At 35.4% G+C, this 21738-nt stretch overlaps 1 protein-coding gene across 9 annotated transcripts in view; it reads right to left on the bottom strand.

Moving 5' to 3' along the window:
• The window catches only part of LOC128870479 (protein pangolin, isoforms A/H/I/S-like), a 306016-nt gene that overhangs the window by 148070 nt on the left and 136208 nt on the right, over positions 1–21738 (bottom strand). For 2 of the 9 annotated variants that reach the window (XM_054113153.1, XM_054113161.1), the window contains exons 3-4: positions 12073–13375; positions 6342–7004 (exon numbers count right to left, since the gene is read on the bottom strand). In XM_054113153.1, coding sequence (XP_053969128.1) covers positions 6342–6518 — 177 coding nt within the window. In that variant the 5' untranslated portion in view covers positions 6519–7004; positions 12073–13375. Of the gene's footprint in view, positions 1–6341; positions 7005–11950; positions 12053–12072; positions 13376–21738 lie in introns of those variants that run through there. The other 7 variants (XM_054113154.1, XM_054113155.1, XM_054113156.1 and 4 more) reach the window with 7 other exon arrangements.

Raw genomic sequence — 21738 nt, 5'->3', positions numbered from 1 at the left:
TATATGTATATAAATTATATGTATACTAGTGTATTGTCCATATGAATATTTCGGGGTTAATATCCCGTTAGTTTTCTGGGAACAACATCTTGCATTGACCAAATTGCTTTAAATTTGTCATTTGTAGTATATCAGTGCACGTGAGTAATGGATCGTCAAAGGTTGAAGTGTTTAACATTAAAAGAGAGGGCTGAAGTCCTTAACAAAATTAAACGTGGACGTAGTGTTACTTCTCTAGCGAAGGAATATGGGGTAGCCAAGTCCACCATAAGTCTTATAAAAAAGAAAGATAAGGCAATTTATGGCTTGCACTAACGCTACCGGCAACCATAAGCTTAAACTTCTCGTTATTGACAAAGCAAGAAATCCTCGTGTTTTCAAAAATTTTAACTGTCCGGTGGAGTACAAAAATTCCAAATCAGCCTGGATGACTTCGGCGATTTTCAAAGACTGGTTTCATAATTCGTTCGTGCCGCAGGTAAAATCCAGATTCATTAAAACAATTTTTTTAACCAAGTTAAATGACTTTAATATTTAGGTAAGAAAAAATTTGAAAGATGGGGATTACCTGAGAAGGCTCTTCTTCTAATTGATAATGCCCCATCATAATCCCAACGAAATCGAATTAAAGTCCGAGGATGGTTTAATTTTAACTATGTTTATGCCGCCGAATGTGACACCATTGATCCAGCCAATGGACCAAAATGTAATTCGTATAACGAAACTATACCACAGAAATTTTCTACTGGCTTCCATTTTCAACAATCGATCGAAAAATCGATATCGATGACTGTTTTTTTAACATAGCACACTCAATTGATAAGTCGAACAAATTCGATAAATCGAACAGCGCCTGTTTTAATTAGTTCGAGTTATCGCGAGTGCACTGTATATTTTTTTTATTTAAACCAATATCACTTGGGCTCCTGATTGGGGCATAGGACGTCTAATGGTAATGATAAGTAAATAATGGTAGGTAAAAAAATATCTACTTTATGCAACATACTTGTAAATATATAGTTAAATAAAATAACTATAAAATATTTTATATAAAAATCCTACAAAAATCAAAATTAGGTAAATCAAAACTTTACCATAGCATCAGATAGGCGGTTGCCGTAGCCGAATGTTTCGGTGCGTGACTACCATTCAGAGTTCAGAGAGAACGTAGGTTCGAATCTTGGTGAAACACCAAAATGAAGGAAAAGTTTTTTCTAATAGCGGTAGCTCCTCGGCAGGCAATGGCAAAACTCCGAGTGTAAAAAATAAAAAATAAAATATCTGCCGTTCGGAGTCGAATTAAAACTCTAGGTCCCTCCATTTGTGGAACAACATCAAGACGCACGCTTCAAATAGGAGGAGGAGCTCGGCCAAACACCCAGAAAGGGTATACGCGTCAATTATATATACAGTATTGGCCAAAACTAAAGCACCCCCCTAACCTTCCTATACCCGCGTTAATTTTTGTAACACATATACCCGCGCACGGTCTCACAGACCGAAAGTTCAAACTACATAAAATATTAGTTTTTTCAAACAAAACTAAAAACAAATTATTATTTTTCAATCTCGTAGATGTAATAAAAAAATAAAACTACGCATCAAATTTGTATTCACTTATTTTATTGATTTTAAGTGATTAACAAAAAAGCCATCAAAATCGATAATTTTTTCTTAAGTACTACAAAAACAAAACAATAACATATTTTTTTATTCACATAAAAGAAAATAAGTTATAATAACTTAAAAACACTTCTTGGACAATACATAAATTATAAATTATATTAGTTTTTAGTCTTGAAATAAAAAATCATGGCATATCGCAATTCATGTAAAAATCTGACTTAAAAAGAAAACTTACGCTTTTACCTCTTCAAAAAAAAAAAAAACACAAAAAATGCCTTTTCTAGCTTAAAAAATATTTATCTGCAATAAAAACGTCAAACTAAACTGGGACACACTGCAGTATTTTTGAAACGCGGCTACAACTTCTTCAAATAATTCCCTTATTGGAGCTAGTTTATCTACGGCAGTCCTTTTCGCTCGCGTGAATTTATTGTCAAATCTTAGACAACGCATTAATAAATAAAATCGATTCCAGCTCATAGTTAATCGAAATATCTCCGAAGAGGAACCATCTGTTTTGAATAAATCTTTAGCATCTAAGCGACTATTTCTCCTACCTCCAGCAAAGATTAAAAGGCCTAAAAGGGATTCGATTTCTATGTTGCCTGTATAGGTACAGTCGCTTTCTCTTGAAAAATTAGGTTTTATGAGATCAATATGTTCATTAGTATACTTTACAATACGATTTATAACAACTTCAGTAAAAAATAATCTCCAAACCTCGCCTATTTCCTTCAAGTTTTTTGCTGCTTTTCTAGGCCCTGGCAGTTGAGTGACTATATTCCTAGCGAGACGTCTTAAACGATTTGACGGAGCATCATTATTCCACCTAGTGTGTCCTTCTTTACCAAGATAAAATTCTCTATTATCTATCTCATTCAACTCCTCGTCGATTTCTTCATCATCTCCTGCAACAAAGCCTTCAACGTCGCTGTCATTTTAATCCTCATAATCAGAAGCCGAATTTTTTTCCTCCAAAAGTAGTCTGATTTGCTCTTCATTCATTATAATATTAAAAAGTACCTGCAAAATAGTAAAACGTAAAAAAATAAGAAAGAAACAAAAAACAAAATAACTGCTTTAACTTCACAAAAAATTACACATATACCCGCGTCGGTCTCACAGACCAATTTTTATAAAAATCACCAACACCCCTGTCTAGTGCAAACGCCAAATCAACACTAATATAGAGCTTGCAAGAAAACCGGAAGCTAGCAGTAAATTCAACTTTGTAGAGTTTCTGGAAAAACAAAAATTTACGTAAAATCATTTTCTCGGTCTCACAGACCAACGCGCGGGTATAGGAAGGCTAATGGCATTTCAAATAATGTCAAATAACTCAATAAAACAACATCGAATATTACTTACTTTTACCGTGTTTCATCTTATTATCTTGGTGATTAATAAACATAACAAAAAATTTTGAACATTTCTTATATAATATTTAAAATTAAATTAAAAAATATTAATATTATTCAAAACTTGTCTGGACAAAACTAAAACACAATAGCAAATACAAATCCTACATAGATATATCTGACCAAATGAAATCTTACAATACCTGTCTTCGCCGTTCTTTGAAATGGTATAGGAAACTTGCCATAGAACTAATAACAGGAAAGGCTTTAGTGAATGCTTTTGTGGCTTATAAAGAAGTAACCAATGAAAAACTATCAATAACGGAATTCAAGGAAAAAATTGTTGAAAGTTTATTCGAAAAGGATCATGAATTGGACGTACCAGAACCAAAAGCTCATAGATTGGAAGATCTCGGTCGATCAAAGCGCCGTCGGTGTATAATATGCTACAAAAGAATAGCTGAAGAGTCGGGTAGAGAACAGGCTACCAGGAAAACACCGCAAACCACATTGAAATGCGTAGCATGTGAAAAATACTACTGTCTTCAATGTTTCTTTGACTGCCATAAAATAACACAAAATTCTATAAATTGATGTAAAAATGTTAATGTACTTGAAGTGAGTTTATTTTTTTACTATTTTTCTAAATGAATTGATGTAAAAATAAAGCGTTTTTCAGTAAGAGCGCTTCAACTTTTTTTTTTAATAAAACACAAACGGTTTGACTTTTTTAACTAATTTTTTTTTGATTATCGAGTTTGAACATATGCATTTAAGTATGAAATTCGATTTCTTTTGCATGACCACCGCGTGCACGTTTTACGAAGTCCAATCGTTGAACCCAATTTTCGACCACTCTTGCATAAATCGGCCGAAATTCCAGCAATTTCGCGTTCAATATTGGCTCTGAGCTCACAAATCGTCGCCGGCTTGTTACTGTAGACCAATGACTTCACATAACCCCAAAGAGTCTAGAGGCGTCAAATCACACGAGCGCGGCGGCCATTCGACCGGTCCATTTCTGGAAATAATGCGCTCATCGAACTTACTCTTCAACAAATCATTTGTAGCGTGTGCTGTGTGGCTTGTGGCCCCGTCCTGTTGAAACCACATGTCGTCTAAGTCCATACCATTCAATTGCGGCCAAAAATAATCGTTTATCATGTCGCGGTATCGATTTCCATTCACAGTAACGTGGCGATCGTTCTCGTCAATGAAAAAATATGGGCCAATTACGCCGCCGGCATGTAAACCGCACCAAAGAGTGATTTTTTCGGGATGCAACGGTGCCTCATAAATCACGTGTGGATTGCTTTCTGCCCAGTAACGCATATTTTGCTTGTTGACAAAGCCATTGAGCCAAAAGTGAGCTTCATCACTGAAGATGATTTTTCGACTTTAAACTTTCTTAACAGAACACGCATTTTTATAATAAAATTCAATGATTTGCAAGCGTTGCTCAAGTGTGTAGCGTTCCATGATGAAATGTATACTAATGAAGTTTACAAATGACAAGCGAAAAATAAAAAATATTGCGTCGTTCGCCCTCCCTATCGGGAAAAAGTTGAAGCGCACCTATTGAAAAACGCCTTATTTAGGTATATGAATTTGACTGTAACTAATAAGTCTATTTTAATCAAAAACTGTATCCAAAGCTACTATTTCTCCCTACAAATATAAATAAAACCTAGACGAGTAAAAAAATCCGTTAATTTTAATCTCTTTTTGAATAGGCCATATGATGCCATATTGGTCTCATACCCATAGGCCAAGCAGCATAAACAATGCAATGGCTCTAGTATGGCGTGAATACACTACTACTAATAGCCTCTATGAAGCAACTGCATCAGCACAAACCGAAATCTCACACATTATACCGTGAGACCAAGTGTCACCACGAGGCCTGAAAGTCTCTTCGCACTGTACATATATATATCAAATATGCTAAGACATTTGGACGTATTTACATACAAAAGTATGCATGGAGATATGTATGCAAGCACGTATGGATGTACGCACATCTGTATGTATGTATGGTTACCGTACGCCTGCTCAATTCTTAAGCTAAATACACACCAGGCAACCGTTGCAGCAACACGGCTATGTTGAAGCAACCGTTGCCTCGTGTGTAGCTGTGTTGCCAAATGCTTTTCGTGTTGCTGCAACCGTTGCCTGAAATATCAAATAAATTTGATTTTTGGGATAGGTTGCTGCAACCGTTGCTTCATGTGTATCATTGTTTACTGCTTTTACTCGTTCAGTTCGTTGAACACAAGGGAAGAAGAAGGTTCGTGCGGAGTAAAATAAAGTGAAAAAGGAAAAAATGGCAATTGAAAATAATGAAAATTATGTTAATTTTATTAACGAATATAAAAATTTGAGAGAGCTGTGGGATATAAGTAGTGAAAAATATAAAAATAAAAATTTTAGAAAAAAAGCATACGAACAATTAAAAAATGAATACAATAAAATTGATAAAAATTTCAAGTCCGCGAAAGAGTTTCCTGTTGCGAGATACCTCAAAGTTATTGCCAGTCTAATTTCTGCTGATATTACCTCTCTCATTATGGTATCTTGTTTCGTTATTTTGGCCTTTACGAAGTCCAACAATTTTCTAAACAGGGCTTCGTCCATCCTCATGTAATTTTTATAGTCCGCTGGCTCATTTTCCTTCAGTTCTTTCAGCAGCCTCTCGTTCGAAAATTCGATTTTTTTTTAAAAGCCAATTTTTGGACCAGATTTTTTTTCTCTTCTTTTGTTGCACCTCTTCTTCCTCATTTTCGTACAAAAGTTCGTCAATTATAATAAGAGAAGTAATTTTACGCATTTCGTCGATCATTTAAAAAATTTAATTTTACGTATCTTCCGCTTGTACCTTTCCTGCACCACAGTTATACACAATACTGAGATTGAAGCAACGGTCGCAACGTGTTTCTTAAACTCTCTGCAACACGTTGCTTCAACGGTTGCCCCGTGTACATCTAGCTTTAGGAAAAGACAAATCGGCAACGCATTTGGTTCGTGTCGAATTCTTCTTGTGTATACGAGCAAATGCATGGTTTTCACAATTATAAGATGTTTTCCCTTCATCTTCTTTTCACCCGAATGACCGTTTGCCAAAAATTAAGTGATTGTAACTCTATCTTATTACTTATTCAATGGTTCAATATTATCAAAACAAGTACACATACATAGATAATTTTAGAAGACCTAAAACTTTTTGTTGTGGTTAGTTTTAAAGGTCTTGTTTACTTTGGAACACCCTTTTTATATACATGTGTACACATACAAGCAATATGTAAAATAGATAGATAAAATAGATAGAATAGTACATGCTTGTACGTGCATCTAACTTACCTCACTCTCTGTCAAATCTATCAGGCTTGACTTTTCTTCAAGCAGATTCTCCGATGAAATTTTCTCTTCTTCGCGATCACCTTCGTCTTTGAAAATTTTCACCTCATCGGTGCTTCCCAAATCGTCGCTGGAAGAACCACCATGTCGCGAGTGTGAATTATGGCTATTGTGTGGCATTATGATTTTTTATAAGCGTTGTTAAATTTGTAGTTAATTTCAGTTTTATTTTAGTTTTTCTCTTTGCTTTGTGGAATATCAAATCGTGATTTACTCTCGCAAGATTGATTACATCACTAGATATGTATAACGCTAACGGAGGTATACTTATACATATGTTTACACAAACATTTATTTATATGAATATATGTAAATGTGTATGCAGGTATATCTACATATGCGGTAGAATATACTTGCATTGATAATCGGCCTTAATGTCGGCTTTACTTTTGCTATTATACATATGTACATATATGAAGGCTTTTGGACATAGGCTTCTTAAATGCTATGTTTGTCACAATATTTTGTTTGTTATGTATGTGTATGTATGCTGCTTGACTATTTAAACTGTACATAAATTTTTTTTGACTTTATGCACTGGTTTTAAAATATTTAATTATTGATCTAACCCACTTTTTTTAATATTTTCCAATATTTTGATTTTGACTATTTAAGCAGTAAATTAAATTATTGGTAATTATATACATACTTTATGGAGTCTATGGGGAATCTGATCAAATAGCGGCAATCGATACGTACCAATCGATGCGTATTGACCCCATTATTAAAAATCAAGAAACAATTTAATATTGTTGCTTTTCTCAATCAGTAAATACACGAAAGTAAATGCACTTAGGGGTTAAACTTTACTATTTCTTTACACAAGGTAATATATTTAAACTATATTTATATAGAGGAAGCGTTGATATGAGCCTAATTTTTCTTTTTGTTATGTGGTACACTCTTCATATGAACGTATGTAAAGTTTTATATCAATCTGTCAATTCATTTTTTGTTTACAAACCATTTAGTATCGACGTGTCACAGTATTTTCTGCAATAAAAAGAATCAAGTATCCTACAGTGATGGAATTTTTATTTTTGGAAGGTTTAAATGCAAAGGAAATTTATGAACGAATTTTGAAAGTGTATAAGGACTTTTCGCCATCAATTAGTATAGTAACTGTAAAATTAGCTGGTTCTAACTACAAGACAAGTCGTACAGTACAATGCACCGTGCCACCAGAGCATTTTGACTTTGGCTAAAGTCCAGGAATTGATGTTCGAATTGTTAGAGCATCCACCGTACTCACCAGATTTGGCCCCTAGCGACTTCCATCTGCTTCCAGCCACAAAAAACATGCATTCGGGGAAAGCGTTTTCCATCGAAATATGAGGTCATAACAGCTGTGGAAGCGTATTTTGCAGCCCTTCCAGATCCTCACTCCCGGAAGAATTTGGAAGATGAAATTGGAATCTCGTTGCAACAAGTAATATATATTGATATGGGCGACTATACTGAATATATATATATATATATATTATGTATATTATATTCTATATATTATATCTATACATATATAATATATAAAAATGAATTGATGTTCGTTTGTACGCATTTTTTTGGGCGGATACGAGGCCAATTTTATTCGTTCTTTTTTCATGTTATAGGGATCCACTAGGGGAAGGTTTTTAGCAAAAAAATTTTTTTTTTAATATTTTCTTCATATAAAAAAAAAGAAAAAATCAAAATATTGTACAAATTGTGTTTTTAGTGAAAATTCGTTTTCTGTGTACAACTTTTTTAGAATAAATATACGAATTTTTCGTTATTGTGAAACGATTTGTGTCGTGTTGCTAAGTTGCAAATTTTTTTCGACGGAGAGTAAACATAAACACAGAAGTTTGTACGCTCTTTATGAAGAGAAATGCTTCAGTACACATACACGAACGCCGAACTACTGATTTGTGTTTTGTGTGCAGTTCATTTGTAAGAGCAACAAGTGTGTTGACCAAGGATAATAGATTTATCAAGGTTTGCCAGACAAGAAACAGTTATTCTGCTCTCAGAGAATTTAACAGAAGTTGTTTTTGGGCTTACGTCAAACGAGGCAAGGATGAAAGATTTACCAAGGTTTGCCAGACAAGAAAACAGTTATTCGCCTCTCAGAGATTTGACAGAAGTTGTTTTTGGGTTTACGTTAAACGAGATATATGTACATTTTGTAAGAACAAAGGAAATGTTCAAACGGTTTGTTTACGAATACCGCACACCAGAGCACACCACTTTATACCTTTCCCCATGTGATGTGGCAGAAAAAATTTGTTTTTTCAGTTTTCTTTGGGTATTCACATCGATAAGATTACAATAGAATACATTGTTCCCGGATTGATACGAATTTCAAAAAAATAACATTACATTTTCGGAATGGCAGATTTAAATAAAGTTGTGGATTTATTTACCGAAGAGGATGAACACATGAATACACAAAATTCGGATAACTCCAACGATATGAGCGTGTTTGAAGACATGGGAATTCAGATCGATGAGGACAATGTGATTGTTGTTTCAGACGAAAATTCAACGAACAACGAGTCAAAGACGGAAATTGTTCATCACGAAGTTCTCAATCGAGAACTGGAGCGTGAATACCATTATGATTGTAATGAACTAAACACATTTGTAACATCAAATATAACGAAATTGAATGACCAACAGCAACATGTTTATGATACAATCATGAATAATGTTAGCCATGGAACTGGTGGATTGTTTTTCTTGGATGCTGCTGGGGGAACAGGAAAGACCTTTTTGATTTCATTGATATTAGCAACAATTCGATCAGATAATAACGTTGCATTGGCACTCGCTTCTTCCGGAATTGCGGCTACATTACTGGAAGGCGGTCGCACAGCACATTCTGCATTAAAGTTGCCTTTGAATATGCAGGTAAATGAAACACCAACATGTAATATTTCGAAAACATCTGGAATCGCAAAAGTTCTTAAAGTATGTAAGCTCATCGTATGGAACGAGTGTACTATGACACACAAGAAACCACTGGAAGCACTTGATAGAACTTTGAAAGATCTACGAGGAAGCCAAACAGTATTTGGAGGTGCCATGATTTTATTGGCTGGAGACTTCAGGCAAACATTACTTGTGATCCCAAAATCTACGGCTGCAGATGAAATCAATGCATGCTAAAAATCATCGTATTTATGGAGACATGTAAACACGCTTACACTTGCTACAAACGTACGTGTTCAACTACAGAACGATCCGTCAGCAGCTGAATTTTCACACCAATTACTGAAAATCGGAAATGGCCAAATGTCTGTCGATCCAACAGGAATGATTACATTGTCTAACAATTTCTGCACTTTTGCACAGTCTAAAGAGGCATTGATACAGAGTGTATTTCCAAACACAGTTCAACATTACAAAAACCATGATTGGCTCAGCGAAAGAGCAATTTTAGCTGGGAAAAATAAGGGCATCAATGATATAAATGCAGCTATTTTGGATCAAATACCTGGTAACATAGATGCATATAAGTAAGTCAATGGATTTGCCAGGCCTACCACCTCATAATTTACGATTAAAAATTGGAGCACTGATTATTATGCTGCGCAACATTAATGTGCCACGACTTTGCAACGGTACCAGACTCGCTGTGAAGAAGCTAATGGGTAACGTTATCGAAGCAACAATTTTGAAAGGGAAGTACAAAGGAGAAGACGTTTTGATACCCTGAATTCCACTGATTCCGACGGATTTACCATTCGATTTCAAACGTTTGCAGTTCCCTATTCGCCTTGCATTCGCTATGAGAATTAATAAGGCGCAAGAACAGTCTCTACAAATGTGCGGTATTAATTTAGAATACCCAATTTTTTGAAGTGAAACTTCTTTAGGCACGTCGGGGGCCCCAAGGCAGATTGAAAATAGGCGAGTGAAACGGTAAGTTCGGAGCGTTACCGAAATCCGTCAAATAGGCGGGGCCAAGGAGCAGCTGCTCCTTCCCACTCTCGCCTATTCGCTCTCTCTATCGCTCTCTCGCATCGCAAGCGCTGAACGATGTGAGGGAGCCACTGAGACACGCCGTCTCTCCCCTTCTCTCTCGAATGCCTTTCTTTCTCTCCCGTTTGCTCTATAGCAAACTACCCACGCCGTGCATCAGCCGTTCAGTAAGTGTGAAGCGAGGTTAGGATATTGCGTTGACCTGTGATTCGCACTGAACGAAGCGATATTCTTAAATTTAGTGTGTGTTGGTGAACAATTAAGTTACGGGCAAAATGAGTGAGAGTGAGACCGATGTGACGCAAACTTGCGCATCAGATGCGACTCATCAACAGATAGTTGTCTCCAATATGCCTGATGAAATACATGGCAATCCAAGGTAAATATATATTAAGTAAATATATCAAAAAATATATCACATAAATGTACGATGAAATACATCACGAATGAGGGATTTTGAATACATAACCTCGTTAACGTGTGGGTTTGAATATAAAATTCACTAAACTCGTAATTAATACACAGCCCCGGTAAATTGGTTTATCGCGTTCTTTCTGTTGGGCTCCCATGCATGGAACAACCAACTTAGAAGTTTCACTTCTACCGTGCGTGAGTCTGACAGACCCTAGATTTTTTTCATGGACAATTGTATGTAGCTTGCTCACGAGTAGGCAAACCATCGTCATTATTCACGCGAAAGATGAAAAAACCGGCAACGTTGTCTACCAAAAAGTGTTACAATAAAGTTCGAATGAAATTGTATCAAAACATTTGCTTTGTTTCGTATTAATTTTATTCTCTTTCAGCAAATCATTGAATTTATCGTTTAGCGAAGCGGGCGAGGGTACGCTAGTATATACATATATATAATTGACGCGTACAACCGTTTTGGGTGTTTGACCGAGCTACTCCTCCTATTTTTAGCGTGCGTCTTGATGTTGTTTCACAAATACAGTTTTAAGCCGACTCCGAACGACAAATGGTTTTTTTATGAGGAGCCTTTTCATGCCAGAAATACACTCGGAGATTTTCCATTGCCTGCCGAGGGGGCGATCGCTATTAGAAACAACTTGTTCTCAATTTTGGTGTGTGGAGGTTTGAACATACGTTCTCTCCGAATTCCGAATGGTAGTCACGCACCAACCCATTCGGCTACGGCGGCCGCCGGTCAGACTATACTCAATAATTAAGTGCATTTCAAACCATAAAATTGTGTTTTTCATCGAACCGCAAAACTTGTTGAACAACCTCGTATTTGAGAAAAATAATAATCTATTTATTAAAATATTTAAAAAAAGAGCCTATAAAAAAAACACTATACAATTTGGAATCGCGCGTAGTCTAAACACGTTATAACTATGTTAAGGAAGAGTGGCATTACCAATCATATTTTAGTTCATTATCCGTTCGTCACACAAACATTGTTAATATTAATATTTATGCAATTTTTGAACAAAAATATATGTATTTTAGTTTATATATATTACCTTGTGTAAAGAAAAAGGGAAGTTTGACTCCTAAGTGTATTAACTTTTGAGTATTTAGTGATTGAGATGAGGAACAATATGAAAGTGTTGTTTTTTAAATACCTTTTACGTAGAAAAAAAAACATTTTGCTCCTTCTGGAGCACTTTTGTTCTCCTGGGGTCAATACGTACCGATTGACGTTTTTGATTAATTTCTCCATGTACTCCGTAAAGTATATAATTACCGATTTATATTTTGACAGGTTTACAATGACACTTTTTAATTGCACACTTGTTCGCATGTTGTTTTTTCAACGGGTAAATTCAGTTTTTTATTTGCATTGCTTGGCAATTTTGTAATAGTTCTTATTGATGTTATTTGATAGCGCTGGTAATGTTAATTTTTATTTTTTTCGTTGTTTCCTTTTAACTATTTCATTAACGTGAGATTTTGTTATTATTGTTATTAGCTATTTACTGTAGTTTAAAATGCACATCGTACCTATTTTCTATAATTCCTTATCCGTCCATGCATGCGTACATATGTATGTATATTATACACACATATATTATTTCAAAATTTTACTTATTTTTAAAATCACATTTTATTTTAATAACTTAAAATTGTTTTATATTGTTTTTTTTTTTATGTTAGCATTTGTATTGTTGTTATTGTTTTTCTCGCTTTCGTTTATTTCACCAGCACTTTCGTATCGCACATAAACACTTTTATCGGTTAAATAACAACAATGGCGACAAATTTGTATCGCAGCTATATACCGTTAAATTCGTTCACTTTCACTACTCGTTCACTCTCGCTTCCCTCTCGCCGCTAAGCACGCTACTGAAACTGAATGCAACCCAACACTATTAAATTACACACATACGTAAGAACCTGTTTGTTAGCTACATGATTATTCTCATGGCTGTACACCAAATTCCTCTAGGTATATCTCCTTAATCGGCTTCTCTTCACTATGGTTGCATCAGCTATGCGGCAATAACATTATGTTTTTTAAACCAGCTTTATTATTAGGTACCATAACGACTATCTTATGCACAAAATTCAAATAATTGTATTCTTCTTTTGGTTTTGTACGTAATTTCCGTTTGATTTTTTTAAAGTAGTTGTATTTTTTGTTGTTGTATTGTAGCCGCTGCTGAAGTGTTGATTTCGTCCACTCGACGATGCTGGGTGTTACATGAAAAGAGAATTGTGCCGTCGCTGCAGTTCTTGGCATGCACTTTTACTTTTCCGTTGCTTCGCACTACGCAAACGCACGAACGCACGTCTGGAAGCAACGCGCGCACAATTCTATTGCAAGATTGGCAGCCAACGACCGCTGCCAACTTCTGTTGTATGGTGTGCGACGGGATTTAACTACGGCAAGGTCTCCACCCGTGCACACGCCACAGCGATTTTCGCAGCACTTGACGTGCCGTCGCCTGCGTCTCTGCGTCTGCAGTCGAATGTTGCCTATGCGATTCAGTATGTAATGGCGGATTTGTGCGCCAGTATTCTTTACACCGACTCCTGTTCAAGTACAGCTGTAAAAAGAAGCAGCAGCAAAAGCCGCATAAAGAACGAAATCGAAAGAATTTTATCAATGCATATATGTATATAGATGTACATATATATATAGTTATGGAAAATATAGATGTATATATTAAATGGACTTTGTTGGTAATGACAATGGCAATGGCAAATGGTGCGTGGCTGCTATTCGGTAGTACCCGTGCTCAAAACCCGATGTGAGCACAAAACACTAAGAAGATAGAAAATGTTTTTTCTAATAGCGGTCGCCCCCCAACGCAAACCTCTAAGTGTATTTCTGCTATGAAAAAGCATTCCATTTGTGGAACAAAAACAAGACACATACTACAAATTAGAAAAGGTTCGAGTTCACCCAAAGAACCAACACAGGGTTCAATTGCCAATTATATATACATACATATGTGTATATGTATACATATATTGTACATATATAAGTATGTAAATATTTCTATGTATGTATGTATATAATGCTTTAATTTTGTGTTCATTATGCTGTGGTTATTAAATTAAAATTAAATTAAAAATAATTAAAAGTAAAAAACAGTATTCTTTATTTACCTTTAACTTCTTTTTACTATACCTATGTATTGATTAATATTTATTAACAGCGTTTATAGGAAATTAATAACAAAAACTTCGAAGTCTTTGAAAAAAACAACGAAAGCAACAAAAACAAATAACACACTATTTTGACACTGTCAATAAACTGTTTACCAACTTTCATATCGCAATATTTTTTATAAAATATATATTTTATTAATTTAATATTTGGTATGATAACCATTAGCTTCAATAACATTTTGCAGCCGCTTTTTCATGGAATTAACCAATTTTTTACGTACACATTCGGTATATTCAACCATTCCTAAATTATTACAGTGCTGCTGCATTCTTTGGATGTTTTTTATGGACTCATTAATAACACAGCATTAATTTTGTCTCCTCGGAAAATATAACGTCGTCCCAATAATCTTCTGGTTCGGAAATGTGGTTCAAAGCAAAAGACAGGCGTTTTTCTACATTTTGAGCGGACAGAAATGATTTTTTGCTGATGCCGATGAATATTTCTGATGCAGTATGGCTTGCCGCTTTCCTTCATGAGAGACAACAATAGCACACCCTTCGTTCTGAAGGAAAATGTCGGATTTGATCCAATTTTGGGATCATCAAGCGTTCTGCACGTCAAGTCATTTTAGTTCTAAACCCACATGCACGCTTTTGCTCTATTCTACCCTGTTTTTCCGCTCGATTTATAACATTATAAACTATTTGACTTGTTACCCAAAACATTTCAGACAATTCCTGAACACTTTTACACAAGTGGGAATTATAAAATAACATGATAATTGCGTAATAGCAAAAGATAATCTTTTGGCATGCATTTTGAAAACACAATATTTAAATTTGAAGTCCGAATAAAGCAAACAATTTTCACTGAATCGTAAAGCGAAAGCATCAAAGTGATCATTGCAAAGCAGAGATAACGGTAAATCGAAGTTATTCGCGCAACACATTCTAAAGAAATTCAAAAAGGCAAATGTAAAAACAGTGTATTGGCAGTGTCGAAATAGTGTGATATTTGTTGCTTTAGTTGTTGTTTTTCCAAACAATTTAGATTTTTTTTACTAACCTTGCATTAGGCGCGTGGATTACATATGTAATCCACCCAACGTTAATCAGTAGCCAATTTAAACTTAGCTTGGAGATGTCGATTCCCGTTTGAACAGCTGTCTATATTATGCAGAGCTACTAATTTAGTACAAAATTGAAAGAGTAGACCCACGATTAGGCCGTTTATTTGAAGTTAAATACGAGTGGACTAAAATTGTAATCCATGCGCCTAATTACGTAACTGTTTTTACAGAGTGCACAATTTAAAAGTTTGAATGTTGGAACACCTAGGTAAGTTATATTATAAATAGAATTATTTATAAATCTTAGTATTTTCATAATTAGCGACTATTCACTGCAACAAATATTTCAGTGCAGAAATTAAGATTTTTTGTTTTATATAGAGATTACTGTTTGGACGAAATGGTTAGATGAGCTGTCTAGCGAAGAGGAAGGTTCAAAGGTTCAAAACAACAAAGTGGAAAAAATGAGAGCTAATTTACAGGTACGCATTCGTTCCCACAATAATATAAAACTTTTTCCTGGTCCAAAAGATAACACTCGAAGTGTAGCTTCGGAGATTGATTGTATTCAACTTTTTCTAACTGACAATACTATTCACAAGATAACTGATTCAACAAATATATATATTGAAAAAATCAAAAAGAAATTTGAAAGGGAAAGGGATGCAAGAATAACTAACGAAAATGAAATTAGTGCCTTTATTGGAATTCTATTTCTAATTGGAACCGTGAGAAGCTCGAGAAAAATGCTCACAAAATATGGGATAACTCAAAAGAAAACGGCGTGGAATTATGTTACCTGGCAATGAGTGAAAAGCGTTTTAGATTTTTGGTAAGATGCCTAAGGTTTGATGACATTAGAACAAGAAATGATTGGAGAGAAGTGGATAAATTTGCGCCAATCATAGACGTATTTGTTTGTTGTTATGTAAGCGTGGCTAATTTAAAAAAAAAATTGTTCAAAGTTAATTTGTGATAATAGATGAGCAGTTATTGGCTTTTAGAGGACGATCCTCCTTTAAACAGTATATACCTAGTAAGCCGGATAAATATGAGCTAAAGATGTTTGCGTTAGTCGATGCAAAAGCTTTTTATACATTTAATCTTGAGCCTTACGTGGGAACTCAACTTGACGGACCATACAAGCTTAGTAATTATTCATATGAAGTTGTTCTCCGATTGGTGAGGCCAGTAGAAGGAACACACCGCAATATAACTGGCGACAAGTGGTTTACCAGTGTACCACTTGTTAAGCAATTACTTAATGAAAAGAAGCTGACATACATCGGTACTATGCGAAAAATAAACGGGAGATTCCCCCAGAGTTCTTCCCAAGAAAAGACAGAGAAGAAAAAACTCCACTTTTTGGTTTTCAAAAAAAGTACACAATAACTTCATATTCTCCAAAGAAAAACAAAACCGTTATTCTCATTTCGTCAATTCATCATGATAATTCGATTGACCAAGAAAGTGGTGACAAAAAGTTACCCGAAATAATAACCTGCTATAACAAAATGAAAATCGGCGTGGATTTGGTAGATCAGAAGTGAGAAAAGTACAATGTAGCGAGAACAACAAATCGATGGCCAATGGTAGTATTCTACAACTTGCTAAATATAGGTATCTCCAATCAAAGCTACTTGCGTTTATAAAGCTAAGGATCCGGAAAAAAAAGTTTTAAGATCTGATTTTATTGAAATGATTGCTTGGAAGCTAATAACACCTCAAATTGAAGAACGATCAACCATTCCAAACGTGTCAAGGGAAGTGCGGCGCCGAGCCCGGCACTTACTTGGTTTAGAAGACCCCTTACCGCCTCCACAACCCGAGGTAAATTGTATTCGGCTATGCTATATTTGCTCAAGGAGAGTACAACTAATTATGGTTTGAAGGTAATGCTCTGTATTTGGTGGGATCAGAAAGGTGTGCTGTACATGAGCTGACACGTTTGAAGCAAGCAATAGCCGAAAAACGGCCAGAAGGGGCGACCAGACACGATAAATTGATCTTCTATCATGACAATGCTTGGCCATATGTTGCAGTACCGGCCAAAAATTATTTGGAAAATGACGCATGGCAATTTCTACCTCACCCGCCTTACAGCCCAGACATAGCTCCTTCTGATTACCACTTGTTTCGGTCGATGCAGAATCACCTTTCTGGAATACGGTTCACAAATGTTGAAGGTACTAAAAAATGGCTTGATGACTTTCTCGGCGCAAAAGATGAGAAGTTTTTTTTTGGGATGGAACCCATAAATTGCCTGAAAGATGGGGAAAAGTTGCCGCTTCCGATAGACAATAATTTGAATAAAATATTTTTTCACTTTTATACTTAAATAAATGGGTTTTTAACAAAAAAATACGAAATTAATTAGTTGTACAGCCAATAATTAATATGCATGCAAAGACCATATGAGAGATGTGTGCACCGCCGTTTGGCAGAATAAAATATGTTCTATATTTGAACTATGTTTACTCTTTTGTATACCCTTATATTTTTTTACTGGTCAGTTTGTACTAGATACAAGTTTAGTTTATTATTATACGAATGAGTTTGATTGATTGTTTTTATTAAACACTTCAATTCTGCTAATATTATATTTTAAAAACTTGCCATTAAACAGCTCAAAAGAACATCAATTCACTGTTTTAATTTTTTTATAATGAAAGTTAATATGAAAGAAAGTAAGTCTATATATATTTAGGCGTTTAAAATAATATAAATAAACATTTACCAGCAAAAAAAAATTTTTTTTTATAAAATATTACAACAGAAAAATAAGTTGGACTACGAACGTAGTCCACGCGCCTAATGGAGGGTTAATTCCCTTTAAATGCTGTGAATAATTATGAATCAGTACAAAAAAGAAGTCAAAGATAAATAAAGAGTGCTATTTTTTGCTAATGAAGTCGAAAAATTGAATTTATTTTCTATGCCAAAAGTCATTCTTGACCTACTCTATATGCACATATTTCAATATTTCTGGAACATACGACTGAACATAAGGTAAATTCAATACTCAATTATATATATACATATATATATATAAAGGGTGATTTTTTAGAAGCTATAGGAAAGTTTTTTAAAAAACACACGTAAAATTCAGAAAAATGTATGAAATTTTTATTTAAATCGATAGTACAGTCCATATAATTTAATGTATGAAGATTATTTTATGCAAATGTTGACCGCGATTGCGCTTCAAATGGTCCATCCGCTTAGTCCAATTTAGGCATACTCCTTCCAATGTTTCGGCCGGAATCTCACATATACATAAATGCTTCAATGTTGTCTTCCAATGCGTTAATTGAAGCAGGCTTGTCTGAATTGACATGAGCTTTAACATAGCCCCACAAAAAATAATCTAAAGGCGTTATATCGCACGATCTGGCTGGCCAATTGACAGGTCCCGAACGTGAAATAAAATGTTCACCGAACTCGCCTCTCAACAAGTCCATTGTTACGCGTGCTGTGTGGCATGTGGCACATGTCATGCAAGACAAGCTCTTGCATTTTGGGCAAAAAAATATTTTCCACGTTGTTGAGTAACAGATGCCCAATTGTTGCGAACTGCGACGAATCGATAATTGATGGTCATCATTAACACTGGCCGATACAGCTGCGGTATTGTCTTCAGTTCGCACTCTACGTAAGCGTGTTGGTGGTTTGATGTCGAATAATGTAAATTTGGTTCTAAATTTAGTCACAATAGCTCGAATAGCCGCTTCAGTGGGTCGATTAAACTGACCATAAAATGGACGATTCGCGCGATAAACTTTCTTAACTTTCTAATAATAAAATTCAATGATTTGCAAGCGTTGTTCGTTTGTAAGACGGTTCATGGTTAAATTATAGACCAAACTGAAGATGTTTGACAGTGAAATAAAACACGAAACGTGCGTCATTAAACAGTTGTTTAAAAAGATAATAGCTGAAAGTCTCTATTAATATATATAGATATTGCTTATATGCATACATACCCTCTACGCTAGGGTTAGAAGCCGTCGCCTAAAAGCCATTTACAATAAAAAGCATTACAAAACCCACACCCAATGATGTTGCCCGTCCATGGCGTGATGGAAACCACAATATTAGTTTCGTTACGGTGAGCTGGAGAGAAAAGCAAACAATTTGCTATCAAACAAATCAAAAACTTTAAGGGAGCAGGTCAACATTCACATTTGTCAATGTGTTTTTCTGAGAGTAGTGGTTTTGATGATGTGGGACGGTAGGATATGTTCGCCTCCTTTAGACGTCGTTCGATGGTGTTTATACTCACATCTATTCACTTTTTAGCAAAAACTGATCGTGTTTGCCGTAGTCACAAAGAAGGGTCCCTCTTAAAAAGTTGGACGATCACGTCACTCGCTTCAAGCCGCGCTCGGAAAAGTCATCAACATTTTTGTACACCTTATACCGCTGATTCCACATCTCAACAAACTTTTTTGATTTTTTAATCAGTTTTGCTATATACATATATAAGAAATGGTAATCATACACCGAACGTACATTCGAAATTTGTAGAGTAGCATTCACTAAATACACTCCTAACGTTAAATCTCAGAGTTTTGTACAATTTTTCTACGACGACGTTAAACTAACGGGCAAATAAGAACGACAAATAACAAGAGGATTTAAAAGGAAACAAATAAAAAAAACATAAAATGTTAGCCCTATATTAACTAAACTATAAATAAAAGGAAATTTTTTAAGTATATGTACTTTTATGTGACTTCTACAGGTGTAAAGTTGCAACACGGCAGCAGTACGCCACTTTGCTGGAGCTAATGAAGGAGAAATCAATCATGGCTTTGAGTAGGGGAAATAATTTTTATGTACGTCCCATCCACACACAAAATGATGCCAGGAAATCTATATTTTTTATAGAATTCCATCTTATACATCATTTAGCAAAAGAAACCGTAAAACAGTGGATAGTCGGAGAACTGGACAAACCTATTTAAACCGTATATAAGTAAACTTCTCTAACAAAAAGGCAAGCACTTATATTGTGTCGTCCATATCGAGAGGGCTGCTTGCATCTCTCAATATTTTTCGCTCAATTCTGAGACTCCGTTTGCTTCTCTCACTTTCCTCCTCCATTAACACAACCATACATGTCGACGAATACATTTTAATTTGAAAATTCAGCTAACTTGGCAAAAGACTTGAAGATTTTTGCTAAATTATCTTGTTTATATTGAAGTGAGCTGTTGTCGATATATCGAAAATTTGACATTTGAGTTTGGCATTACTTTTATCATGTTCACATGTAACCCACGATTACAATTTTTTCGTATTCGTAGTAGACATTCGTATTCGAAGTTTTCCTACGACGGATTCTATGATAGGGCTGAGTAACTAAGTGCATATATTATTTAATATGTATATCTAAGTTAACACGCTGCGGCATCCAACATATGGCATTCCCACACCCTACCGATACACGTGCCGCTGCATCAGCATAATCGCTGTGATTCCATAGGGCAACCCAACACCCTAAGTCAAGGCCAATTGCATATCAAGTACCACGTACTAATGCTTACGCACTAAGAACAGAGCCAGACGTAGCGTCAGCAAATTATGTTTCACACGATTGTGAAATACTTGCACATGCCACCAGTGCATGCCAACCGTGGGAAGCTAGGGGCGGAGCCAGCGTACCAAGACACAGCGCACCTGAAGGCAGCAGAACGACCAAAACCTATAAAGGCCTGCAGCGCACATCAAGGGGCAGTTGCGTAGTGGACACTAACTCTAGTTGTAACGTTTATCTGTATAGTTAATAAACTTTGTAATTCTAACTTTCATCCTTTAGTGTTTGATTTGCAGGGCAAGTTGGCCCTTTAATTTTTTTAAGTGTATTGGACTGAAAGTCCTTTTCTGGCGCCCGAGCAGGGACCAGTAGTGAAGTGAAAAAATAAGTTGGAATTAGCTAAGAGCTAGAAAATATAGTGAAAAGATTCACAAAAATTAAAAGTGAAAAAGCTAAGAAGCTACAAAATAAAGTGAAGGAAAAAAGCTACAAATTTAAAGGTTCTTAAAATAGAGAGGAAAAATTTAATAAAAAATATAATACAATTTTTAAACAGCCAAGGGCTACAAAAGTGAAAGTGAAAAAAGTTCTAAGGGAAAATAAAAATAAATTCTCCTTTAAATAGCCAAGAGCTACAAAAATTGAAAGTGGAAAAAAGTTAAACAGCCAAGGGCTAGAAAATCGAAGTTTTAATGCCAACAGAATCAGGATAACACAGCGATTAGTAGAAGATGTTACAATTCCTGACAGGGTATATGAAATAATCGAGAAAGAGCATAGGCGAGCCCATAGAAACCCTCGCGAGAATAAACTACAGATACTAGTACAATTTTACTTTCCTTCAATGTCCAGGCAGATCAGAGACTATGTCAAGCAATGCGATACTTGCAAACTAAACAAATACGACAGGCGTCCCTCGAAACCGTTCCTTCAACCGACGCCGGTACCTAGTTATCCCTGCGAAATTCTGCACATCGATATTTTTGAGATGGAGAAGCAGAAATATCTTAGCGCAATCGACAAATTTACGAAATTTGCTAAGTTATTCCCAATAAAAAATAAATCTTCAATTCACATTCGGAGGAAGCTTACTGTTCTCCTGCACTGTTTTTCCGTGCCAAAAATGCTGGTTATGGACAATGAAAGGGGATTTTTAACCCCTCTTGTCCTAAATTATATCCGA

Source organism: Anastrepha ludens, chromosome X, assembly GCF_028408465.1.
Source record: "Anastrepha ludens isolate Willacy chromosome X, idAnaLude1.1, whole genome shotgun sequence".
NCBI classification, from domain to species: Eukaryota; Metazoa; Arthropoda; class Insecta; order Diptera; family Tephritidae; genus Anastrepha; species Anastrepha ludens.
This window is presented reverse-complemented; position numbering and strand designations above follow the sequence as displayed.